A 12,910-nucleotide genomic window follows, 5' to 3' on the forward strand; every position below is an offset into this window, starting at 1 on the left:
TGTGTTCAATATACCCACAAAACAATTCAGTTGCTTCACCACTTGGGATTCACAGTAAACCTCACCAAATCCCACCTCCAACCGTCCAACACACAAGTATATCTAGGAGCTACAATAGACACTTGCAAAGCTCTAGCATACCCCAACGCAGTCTGGATACACAACATACAAGCTCTAATATCACAATTTCAACCTCAACACTCATTACCAGCTCGAGTGTTCATGCTATTAATTGGAATGATGGCCTCTTGCATTCTAACCTTCCCTTACGCACGACTCCAAATGCGTCCTCTGCAGGAATGCTTGACACGTCAGTGGAACCAGGCTCAAGGCCAATTGACAGATCTGGTGTTGGTAGACAGCCGCACCCATCGCTCTCTGCAGTGGTGGAACACACAAAACCTTTCCAAAGGGCGGCCATTCCTCGACCCGGTTCCACAGATAGTGCTAACAGGAGACGCATCGGTCACTGGCTGGTGAGCTAATCTACAAAATCATACCATTCAGGGCCTGTGGACTCCACAACAAAAACAGCTCCACATAAACTACCTGGAACTTCTGGCAATGTTTCTAGCATTAAAAGTATTTCAAGTCCATCTACTACACAAAACTGTCCTTGTCCATACAGACAACATGACAGCAATGTATTATATACAAAAGCAAGGAGGTACACACTCCCTACAGCTCTCGCGTCTAGCTCAAAGCATATGGAGATCGGCCATTCTTCAAAAGATATATCTCCTTGCGGAACACCTTCCAGGAGTAGACAGTCAGATTGCAGATCTGCTCAGTCGTCAGCGACAACAGATCCACGAATGGAAGTTACATCCTCAAGTTCTCCTTCCATTCTTTCAAATGTGGTGCTGCCCAGAAATAGATCTGTTCGCCCCACACCAGAACGCAAAATGCCCAAACTTCGCGTCAAGGTATCCACATCCATTGTCCAAAGGCAATGCGCTATGGATGAACTGGTCAGGAACATTTGCTTACGCTTTTCCGCCTCTCCCGCTCATCCATTAGTGGTTCGGAAACTCCAACAGCATTCACTCAAAATCATCCTGGTTGCTTCCACATGGGCTCGACAACCGTGGTTCACAACCCTGTTGGAACTATCTGTAGTTCCTCATCAAAAACTACACCTCTCATCCAAGCTTCTCACTCAGAACCATGGAGAGATAAGACATCTAGATCCCAACCAACTCAACCTTAAGCTCTGGCACCTGAGATCATAGAGTTTGGCTACCTTAATGTCCCGCCAGACTGTATGAACGTCATTAAAGAGGCAAGACGTCCTAAAACAAGAGCATGCTACGCAGCAAAGTAGAAACGATTTGTCATTTACTGTACAAGCAATCAAATCAATCCACTAGATGCTTCAATTCAAAACATCATTTGCTATCTCTTACTCCTACAACGCTGTAACTTAGCATGCACATCTAAATGATTGCATCTCGCTGCAATAACCGCTTATCTACAAAACAGACAACACTTGTCTTTGTTTAGAGTGCCCGCTATCAAAGCATTCATGGAGGGACTCAAAAGAATCATTCCCCCTAGAGTTCCAACCTCTCCAGATTGGAACCTTAATATTGTCCTTACAAGACTCATGGGTCCACCGTTTGAACCTATGCACAAATGTGAACTACATTTCTTCACTTGGAAAGTAGCCTTCCTTATAGCCATCACATCTCTTAGAAGAGTTGGTGAGCTCCAGGCACTAACCATACAAGAACCATTTTTACAAATTCATCATAACAAAGTGGTTCTTAGGACTAATACAAAATGTTTACCTAAAGTTGTTACTGCTTTTCACCTCAATCAGTCTGTTGAACTACCAACCAGACTCAGTGGCAGAATGTGCTCTTCACTTACTAGATGTCAAAAGAACAATACTCTATTACATTGACAGAACTAAATCTTTTAGAAAAACCAAGCAACTCTTTGTTGCGTTTTCACCACCGCATAAAGGCAATCCCATTTCAAAAACTGGTATTGCACGATGGATAGTTAAATGATCCAAATATGCTACATTAAAGCCAAACGCACATTAACTATTCCCCCTAGAGCTCATTCCACACGCAAACTAGGGGCTTCTATGGCATTCTTGGGGAATATATCCTTAGATGACATCTGTAAGGCTGCAACTTGGTCCACACCTCACACATTCACAAAACATTACTGTGTAGATGTGCATGCAAAACAAGCTAGTGTGGGCTAGTGTGGGCCAGGCTGTCTTAAGAACACTTTTTCAAACTACTGCAACAGATACAGGTCAGCCACCGCTGGGAAAATACCTACTGTATAGTCTATGCTAGCTTATGCCTTGAACGAAAAATGCTACTTACCCAGCATGCATCTGCTCTTCGCGTGTAGATCTGTAGATTCATATGCACCCACCCGCCTCCCCGGGTACCTTTATCTGCTGCAGTATTATCTTACTTAGATACAACACACATGGACATCTCTTTCTATTATTACTAACTCCATCATCACCCTTTATGGCAAAAACTATCTGAGGATGGAGTCGATGCCCATGCGCACTTTAATTGTAAGGAGTCACCACCTACCTCGTGATTACAAACACTTCTTTGAAGAAAAACAAAGTGGAAACATCCGAGCCCAACACCAGATGGCGATCTATGCTAACACATATGAATCTACAGCTCTACATGCCAAGAACAGATGCATACTGGGTAAGTAGCATTTTCCTCATCAACCCAGCAACATAACCACCTACTTCTATGCCCTGCAAGAGCATGGAGTAGATTAACTTGCATCTAGAGTTTCTTGGGAGACACAGTACTGCATACCTGTTTACAGCAACACTGTGATTATCAGAAGGCCTGAAAGTGAGTGTTCTTTTCGAAAGAATACACTCAACATCTGGGCTCTGCTCTTCTCCTCCAACACATTATCAGCATTTAGCACAGGACTGGAGTCTGCAGCAGCATGCTCATGTGGCAGGTTCAGTCTGGAGAATCTCAGGCAACATCTGGGGCAAAGACCTCTCCAATTTGAGCTTGATTTCAGAGAATGTATTTATCTTCCTTAAGGTATGTATTGACATAATCATATACATGATATAGTTGTAATAAGAAGGTAGAATATGTCAATACAGACTACACTGTTTGGGTTATAGCTGTTTTTTGACCTTGGAAAATGCACCTGCCTCAGACTACTGTTGCACCAGTAACTTTCATTCGTTTCACTACCGGGAGGATAGGACAATTTTTGTATACACTGCCGAGGGATATTACATCTTTTGTATGTCACTACCGGGACGGGGAATACACAAGGAACTTACACTCTTGTCACCATCATGAGGATTTGTCAACTTTAGTGTATATCTGCCGGGGAATATGACATCTTTCATATGTCACTACCGGAGGAAATATGTTTTGTACATCCGAAGGATTTGACATATTTATGGGTCTACAGGGGTGTGTCATAGGTGGTTTGCCCGGCAAAGTAAAGACCACCATGTTTTAGAATCTAGGAAGCCATTTTCCTAGTAGGCCTAAGATAAAATGAAGTCTGAATTGGGGATAAAATGGTGTCATGCCATAGGGTCTACACAGCAGTTTTGCCAGGGCAAAATGGCAGATTAGAATAACACTACAGGTTGCAGGGGCATGTCTGATGAATATTTTTACAGTGCTACTTAAGTGGGTGGCACAATGAGTGCTGCAGACCCATTGGTAGCATTTCATTTACAGGCCCTGGGTACATGTAGTACTGTTTACTAGTGTCTTACAAGTAAATAAAATGAGCCAATTAGGTTTAGTCTAACTTTACCATGTTTCAAGGAGAGAGCGTAAGCACTAGTTGGCAGTGGGTAAGTGCAATGTCCTAAAGTCTACCAAAAAAAAAAAAATCTGCAAAACAGGAGGCATGAAGAAAAAAGGTTTGGGGAACACCACGCGAAGGATGTCGGTCTAACAACTGTTTATTTTGGTAATAAAGATCCCAACAACCCATATAATTTCCATCCATAAAACTATTCAGTACATTTTATGATCATTTTGCCACACTCAGTTAGGTGGATTAAAAAAATTCTGTATAACCTACCATCTGTGGATAGAGATTAGAGTTCTTTTCGTATTTTTGAAATCAAAGAAGGGTATAGTTTCCAATGTAGACCTTCAAAACTATTTTTTAAACCTCTGCAATACTAGATTCATGTATGCGCAATAAATACAGCAAACAGACAGGAGGACACACGTTTGAGCGCAATGGCTGATCTTTTTTTAAACAAGAGCTATTGTTTAGTGTATATTGAAATACAGTTTAACAATATTGTTTTCAAATGATTGGTGATTATATGTAGTGAGGTGCCGACACTGCAACAGGTGATACAACAGACAGGTAATGAGGTTGTAATACAGGGCATCCTACATTTTACACAGAAGCAATTAAAAGTGCAGATAATTGTTACAATAGGTCAGAGGAATTTAGTGTCTGTACAGTGTGGTTTTTAACAGAGCAAGTCATACATCGGATGGATCATCATCAGGACAAGTATAGCTCACTCAGCATCACCATTCAAAGATGTGTTATAGAAGAGGAACGCTATAAATGCCACTAAGATAACAATCAGGATTCTGTGACAGTTTGAATACTTGATCTCTCAAGAATGAGAGTCGCTGCGAGTTAGCTGGCGTGGTGCCCGAAGATGGGCTATTTAAAATCAAAGCGAACGTCACTCATAATATTTTGGTTTTAACAGCCTGATGTTTTTTGTTGTGCAAGCTTCTAAGAACGGTTTATAGTTACAATAGGATCTTTACATTTGCACTATAACATTTATCTTGAAAGCTACATTGCATATCACTTTTATTTTTATCATTTGCTTACACAATACAGGGATATTCCACCCACATGCCAGAGTGTTAGTACAAAATATATAAAATAGGTGGTGATCAGCTTGCCTTGTGATAACTCAGAAATGTGGTGAATGCAAAATGTATTGTTTACACTGCATGCCATTTTAATGTGTTTTGGTCATGTTTTTCTGTTCTCTTCGACAGATTATGCATGCATTCTCAGTTGCTCCTTTTGACCAGAACTTGTCTATTGAGGGGAAGGTGCTAAACGATGATTCTTCAACCCTTGGTACCTTAGGAGTCATTCCTGAATCTGTTATTTTACTGAAGGTAATTTATTTCTTTTCAAATTCACTACAAGCCTTTTGTGTTGCATCTAAAATACAGTAGCATGCAGATTTCGAACCTGCTCTTTTCTGTGTCCTATAAAATGCAGTCCTTCTATTTTCTGTTGAATTATTTTATTAGTGTAGGTAAAATGTTTCGGTACCTCCATTCCTTGATTTATTTTTTATCAGTGGTAAATCTGTACATAAGGGGTGGTGCGAGTCTGGCAACCCATCATGGGTTGCAGTGATGATGCATGCATGAGTACACAGAGTAATGCTTGTTAGCGTTCTTAATAGAGAATGTGCAGATGTTTGGGAGTTTGGCAGAAATAGCAAAAACGCATAGTTAAAAAACAGAGATTATTGTAACACCCTAAGTTAGCATATAAGAAAAGGATACGTATGGGAAGTGCCAAAATCACTGTAATGAGACAAATATAAAGAGATTATCTGCATGTAAAGTTTTCAAAAAAAGGAAATTGCAAATGTGTGTGCCTTTTGTGTAATATCCATTATAGAATCTCATAGGTCGGGAGTACATGAAAATAGTAGGGCCTGCGCTGTTCAGGTTTTATAAGTGCAGCACCACAGTAGAAGGGGTATCTGATGAAGACATCTAGCCGCAGATTCCTTAACTTAGAATATCCCCAGGCGTCAGACTGGATCCGGAAAAACTTTTTGCAGCAGCACCTCTGCGTGCCGGGGGACGGCGCCACATGACCCCGCCCTGACGTCGTCCACGTATGTGACGTCAGCGAGGTCATAGAAGTCCCTCCCGGCGTGCTAACGTCAGTTTCCTTCTTTTCCACGTGCAACGCGGATCGGGAGTGTGCGGTTCCTCGGTTCTTAAATCCTGTACTTCCTGATCATAGCAAATGTCCGCGACAGACCCGCATCTTATTTGTATGTTTTGTCTGGGCGAGCACCACAACTCCACGGACTGCGAAGTCTGCCAACACCTTAAGCCGAAGTTCCGGCGGGAGCGCCGGATGAAGCTTCTTTCGGCACGACTGTCCCGGTCGGAGTCGTCTTGTCCCACGACCTCTTCAAAGCAGTTTCGCCGTCGATCGCCCTCTGTGGCCCGAGGCCGTCGTTCACCACTTCTTGGTAAGTTGCTGCGCAGGTCGCCGAGGTCCTTGACCTCCTTTTCATCTGTTGTCAGGGGCACTGGTTCCCGGAATATTCCGGACGTGCGCCCTCGTCAGTCACCCGCCCTCTATCCACCCTATCCGGGTGCAGGGGCGACTCGGGTCCAAATGGAGGCTTATGCCACGGTTTTGCAGGCCTCCCTTAGGTCCTCTCCCATCCCTGGGGCCTCCTCGGGGCCTCCGCTACGTGTGGGGTCCCCGACGGATTCGCCGGTGGGTTCACCACCGGCATCAAATGAGCCTTTGCCCTCTAGGGATGTCAGAGATGTGGTATCGTCAGGGCGCGGCCCGGCTGGGTCCCCCTCTACGGCCCATTGTACCCCTGCCGCACCGCATAGTCCCGTGGGGCTCCCTGTGGCATCGCAGGTGGTTGCTGGTGCTCACTGCCTCGCTTTGTGCACACTTCGGCCTTCTGGGTAGGCGGCCGCCTGTCCGGAGCCCGAGACGGCGCTGTTCCGGTGCCAGAGACTCACCTCCCTGGCTCTGCCTCCGCTTCTTTCTCCAGAGTCGGAGCCTGTTGTGGTTGAGGCTGAGGCGGCGCCGGTGCCGGAGGGTTGCCCCCCCCGGCTCCGGCGCATTCTCCTTCTTTGGAAGGTGAACTTGTCGCCTCCCCGGGTCTGCCTCCGCTTCTTCCCTCGGAGTCGAAGCCAGTCCGGGTTGAGGCTGAGTCGGCGCCGTTGCGGCACCGGAGGTTTGCATCCCCGGCTCCAGCGCCTTCTCCTTCTTCGGAAGGGGAGCTTATTGTGTACTCGGCGCTGGACGGAGTCGACTTGACGCCGGATGGAGTCGAGTCGGCGCCGGACAAAGCTCGGTCGGCGCCTACTAAAGTGGTTTTGGCGACGCAGAGATGCCCGGTTGTTGACTCTTCTCCGGAGGCGTCTGGAGAAAGTTTAGCATCGCCCTCACGCCCGACGACGCCGGATGTATTTATGACTGTGCCTTCCTTAGGGTATGTGGATCCGGCAGGGTCTCCACCTCCTCAAGAGCACCCGCACCCGACAGGCTCCACGCCTCATCAGGACCCCCAATCGTCCATGGGGCTCCCTTCAGTTGGGCATTGGTTGCACCCTCACTGTCTTAGGAGGGTAAGCTTACAGCCCTCACCTGCTGATCATCTACGATCCCCTCCTCGGAGGGCTACTGAGGCTGGTGCAGCTTTTCTCAGAGTGGTCTCTTTGGCCACTCTGATTTTGAACATGCAGCCCCCTTCGGCACCCTTGTCTGTGGACCCTTTACTTGATGTCCTTCACCGTGTGTCAGGGAATGTGGAGCCGCTTATGCCCTTTGAAGCTTCTCTTTATGATGCCCTTTTGGGCACCTGGGTTCGGCCATCTTCTGGTGACCCAGTGACTCGATCGGTCTTGCACCGCCACTGTCCTGCTCCGCATGATCCGGTCTGCTTATTAGTGCATCCCGACACGCAGGGGTTTGTTTTGCAAACTGCCTTCCCTTCCTTGCCTCGGCTATTGCTACCTCCTTCCCGGGAGTCTTTGCCTCCACTAGTGCTGCGCTACGGTCAATAAATACAGTGTGTGTCCTGGCTCGGGCTACCTCTACCCTGTGGGACTTTGCAGAGTCTTTGCTCTCCACCAGCACGGAAGGCACTCGTGTTGACCTGCTTCATCTTCTCCGGGATGGCCGTGACCTTGCTGAGTTTACGATCCGCTCCGCTTTGGATACTGCTGATTCCTTAGGCCGGGCTATGGCTGGTTCAGTCGCCCTGCGGCGCCTTGCTTGGTTACGGAATAGTGTCTTCCCGGAAAATATACGGGAGAGTCTTGTTGATTTACCCTTTGATGGAGTTTTATTGTTTGATGCGCACGCCGACTCTGCTGTTCAGCGCCTCCTTGCAGGCTTTTGCACCTCCTACCCCCCCTTAGGCCTGTGTTTCTCAGGCGTTTTTCCTGGGGTGGTACCTTTTAATTTAGCATCCTTTTGATGTGTTATGTGTTCTAGGCTGATAGTAAGCCTCAGGTCTTCCTTTTGCATGGTTGGAGGTGATTACTCTTTCATTTCTCATCCTTTGGATGCATTATGCGTTTTAAGTTGGCGTTAACCTGCTGTGGCAGTGTTCCACAGATTGTTCCTCTGATTGTGGCTTGCCCTTATGAACATGTTCACCGTTGTTAGGGGCGTACATACTCTGTGTGGGGTACTCGTTTGCTATTATATAGCTCTGTTATGTCAACTGGGCCTACGAGTTTCTTTGGCCTCTAGGCGTTCTCTGGTGCTCTTCTCTGCTGTTGTACGGTGCTCAATGTGGTGCCTTGGCGTCATCTTTACGTCATTGGTCATCTTGTTTCATTCTCCTCCATCGGAGTTTTCGGGGTGTTCATCACACTTTAACGGCAGCTTCTGTCTGCCATTACGGTACCAGGTGTGTTCCTCTACAACGATGTTGCATAGTCGTGCCTAGTTTACCTGTTTTTGCTATATATATCTGTAATTAGGTATATATACCAGTTCCATGGGTACTCTTCCTCCTACTCTTCAACTCTCCTCGAGGCTGCAAGGTCTAGTCCGAAGTCTCCATGTTTCAGGGACTTTTCCGGTGATGCATGCGGCATTACCAATAAGGCCCTTTGTGTGTTCCACTTGCTGGGGTGGTTCTTCAGTTTTACTCTGCTCCCTTCTTTGTGTTCAGTTACTGAACGATTCTCTATTCTGGACAAGAGTTACTCTCCTTCCAGTCGGAGGGTGTGCTCTGACATTCTGCGATTATTCTTCCGTTTCTATGCTTTAGTGCATCTGTGGCACCTTCCTTCGGCTGTGCTATATTGTATCAGCTGGGCATGCGGGACGGCTCTTCTACAGTCAGTCGTCCTAGGTCTCCACCCTGCATATCTGTTTTCATGTGTTGGTTCTCACCTTGGTATTAGCGCGGCCTGGTCAAGTAGCGTTATGCTTCTTTTAGCAACGCCACCTTATGGTCTCTGTAGCTGTTTGCTCTGCACATGTTTCTGTGGTGGCCTGCATCTGCGGGCTTAAGATTTTTACTGTTCGCCCCTGTTCCCCCTTTTGGGACTGGGTATGCACTTGACGTGTTTCTTGTCTCCGCCTACAATCTTAAGAACATTGCTAATTTCTATCTCTTGACCTTTGGTTCATGGCTGTAGCCTCTCCGGCCTTCCTTCCAAGGCTACCCTGGTAGGCTCTGGTTGCATCTCTTCATGTTTCTTCTCAACCTTTGGTCGGTGTTTACATAGTGCGCCATTACGCTGAGAGTGGTCCTTCTTCCTCTCTCTTTCTGTTGTTCTGGTATATGGCGTATGCCGTTTCTACCTCTCATGCTTATACAGGTATGGTGTAGCACCATCATGGCATTTTTGGGATGTCTTGCATCCCGTTATCTTTTGCTCTTTCGAGCTATTTGGGTTGCTGTCTGGCTGTTCTGCCACAGCCTTCCCCATTGTCCGTCACTCTGTTGCCAGCTCACATGCTTGGCGTTTTCTGTTGTCCTGTCGCAGACCCACCTCCACTTTGGGGTATGGCAGTGGTATCTATTCTAAGTTAAGGAATCTGCGGCTAGATGTCTCTATCAGATGTACAAGTTATTTACCTTCGGTAACGATGTATCTGGTAGAGACGTTGTCTAGCCGCAGATTCCTTAATGCCCACCCAGCCTCCCCGTTCTGCGAGGACCTTGCCAAGTGGGGTTCTCCGTTGGCCCCTCTTTTTACAGTTGGCATTGGGTTTTTCTCTCATGGGTGCTCACATTGTTGCGAGATTTGCCATAATACAACTGACTCCCTCTCAGGGGTTTCTATTACCATAATACAGTTGTCTCCCTCTCAGGGGTTTCTTATCTGTAAAATGGCGCCTTTTTGATTGACCTTCACCAGGAGATCTCCCTCTTCATTTCTTATTTTCTCCTGCTGCCTTTCCGCCTTCTCTATTGGCTCAGGGTTCTGGTCTCCTCTACAGTAGTCTTTTTGGGGATCTGTTCACCTCTGTTTCAGACCTCCATTACTATAGGGGTAGTGCCAGACTTTTCCTACCTTCCTGAGGTGGACTGTTGTTCTCTCTGTGCTCCTTTCTTGCTGGGCGGCACAGGTCTGCATGGTAATAGCAGTCTTTTCTGTCTGTTGAGAAATTCTTCCCTTGTTGCACTTGAGAAGGGTCTTTGCTTAATTTGTGAGGTTCTTTCTCACAGCTTTTTCACTTATATTAGGCAGTGTCTAATTCTGTCTTTTACGATGGTGTCTTGCACTATCCTCCTTATTTATTCACGGATTTTCATCCATCGCACACTGTTCCCATACTTTCACAGTTTTTTTGTTGGTGGCTCCGCGTTGTGTCGCGGAAAAGCTTCTCCGAAGAAAACTGACGTCAGCACGCCGGGAGGGACATATATGACCTCACTGACGTCACGTACGTGGACAACGTCAGGGCGGGGTCGTGTTGCGCCGTCCTCCGGCGCGCAGAGGTGCTGCTGCAAAATGTTTTTCCGGATCCAGTCTGACGCCTGGGGATATTCTAAGTTAAGGAATCTGCGGCTAGACAACGTCTCTAACAGATACATCGTTACCGAAGGTAAGTAACTCGTACGTTTTTCCAGTGGCTGTTAGTGGCAATTAATAGCAGAAGATAGACAACCTTGCTGTGCTGTGACTTCCCAGCATATGTGCAATGTTGAGATGGTAGCCACATGATTGGCATTCTAATGGATACCCCACGTGCAGCCTGGTATTTAAACGAAAAACTTGAAGGTTTGCAAATTTTAGATAAATATTTTTTTCCTACCTAGGCTGACGAGCCAATGGGAGATTATGCAGCAATGGACGATGTTTTACAAGGTAAGAAAAATGTAATTCACTTAAATGCATTAACGTGTCTTTTTTTGTCAACGTATGGCACTAGTTACTATTATGGTGGTTTGTATAATAATTCCGGTTATACTTTCCTGGTCACGGAGGGATAAATATCCAAGCTCATCATTGTAAAAAGCGTGGTCAACTGTTCCTTTGGTATTCTAGTATAGCAAGTCACTTACTAAAATAGTTTTTTTTTTTTAACTTAAATTTGTAAGTGCTTATAAATGTAGCTCTTACTGGTCTGCCAACTTCACGTTTGTTGTTACTAAGATGCGACTAGATTTTTGTCTGCAATACTGACTTTTTCTACTGAATTTGATGGGCAGTTCCAAACATGGACGGTTTGCTTGCTTCTGAAGCCTTCTCACTCATTTGTGAATGCTGACTTAGCAATAGTCAGCAATATTTTATAAGAATTGTCCATGCCTGTGTCAGTTCCCCTTCCCCAACATGCTCCTAGGTATGGCTATTATGTTTCCAAGTTATGAGAGTCTTACTCCGTCAGTTAAGCTAGAAAGTGAGTTTCATTGTTAGGCACCTGCACATCCCTCTGAGCATTCAGCCCTTGCCTTCTAGAACATATCTGTAAACTAGCTCAGTTCACTGACATTAATTTTAAGTTTTGAATCCTACATTTGACAATATTGCATTGCTGTTGACACCCGTCCCTCTTCCCTAAGGGACATCAGCTTTAAGAAGTTCTGATGGTGCTCCAGTTTTAGCCCTCTAGAATATTTGCTTAAGACCTAATTTGTTTTGTCCATAATGTGTAGTGCTCAGTGGCGTGGCTAGAGAGGCTGTTTATGGACAGAATGAAGTTTATCACTCTGATAGCACTTACCAGATAGCTGTTACTAAAGTAGTTTCACTGGCGTGGTGCAAACATTATAATTGTGACATCAACTTAAGTGATGGTGCTGCAAATTAAATTCAAATCAACTCAAACCTGATTTGGCTTTGACTTGAAAAGCCAAAAGTTAGCCTGACAGCCTTCACTGTTTTTATTGCTCCATCCACACTCCCAAATGATATTTTCCATGTCTCTCAATCGGAACTTTACCACTCACGACCTAGCATAATTTTTTGCTAAACTCCAAAAAGTGCTGATTTTGTCACACTGCTAGTTTATTGGCAATATTATAGTTGCTTAGTGCCATGAGAGATCTCTGTAGGCCTGATACTGTATCACATAGAATATTAGTGCCATCATCATACTGCGGTCTGAGAGTGGTTCTTACCTGATCTAGGCATGGTGAAAAGCACGGAAGCCAACACATACTGCTGTTTCAGGTCTCAGTTTGTCATAATCTCATTAGAAATGTGGCTGCTGTGGGCCAATTTAACTTGGACCCACTTATTCCAAAACATAGACTATATGACATATTAGGAGTTCCCCATTTGACAGTTTAGACCAAAATATTGCGGGTCCACTCCATCAAAAGGCATATGCTATTCCATGGAATAAACAAACGCACTTTTTTACCTCAGCCGACTCCTAGATCAACTTTGACACTTCCAAAATACCCAAAGTGATGATGTCTGCTCTAAAGCCTATTAGGGTGTTTGGAATAAGGTTGTTTGATTTGGCCCAAGTGTCAAGTTCATTTCGAGAGAGAGATGCATAGACTACACATCTAAAAGTGAAATCCTTCTATAACTTGTCACTTGTAAGATCACCTTTGTTAAATATTGGGTGCTGGCTGGATTCCACAACCATAATTTAAAGTTATCCTTGTAAAAAGGTTATTTGGCAGTCCTTTGGGAGTGGGCGCACCATCAGATTTCGAATGATATTA

The 12,910-nt window shown here is 45.4% G+C and overlaps 1 protein-coding gene across 2 annotated transcripts in view; it reads left to right on the forward strand.

The window, feature by feature from the left end:
• USP48 (ubiquitin specific peptidase 48) overlaps nt 1-12,910 on the forward strand; it is a 782,973-nt gene that overhangs the window by 699,503 nt on the left and 70,560 nt on the right. For both annotated transcript variants that reach the window (XM_085608904.1, XM_085608905.1), the window contains exons 24-25: nt 5,028-5,153; nt 11,048-11,096. In XM_085608904.1, the coding sequence (XP_085465030.1) occupies nt 5,028-5,153; nt 11,048-11,096 (175 nt within the window). The remainder of the gene's footprint in view (nt 1-5,027; nt 5,154-11,047; nt 11,097-12,910) is intronic.

This window comes from Triturus cristatus, chromosome 1_2 (genome assembly GCF_964204655.1).
Source record: "Triturus cristatus chromosome 1_2, aTriCri1.1, whole genome shotgun sequence".
NCBI classification, from domain to species: Eukaryota; Metazoa; Chordata; class Amphibia; order Caudata; family Salamandridae; genus Triturus; species Triturus cristatus.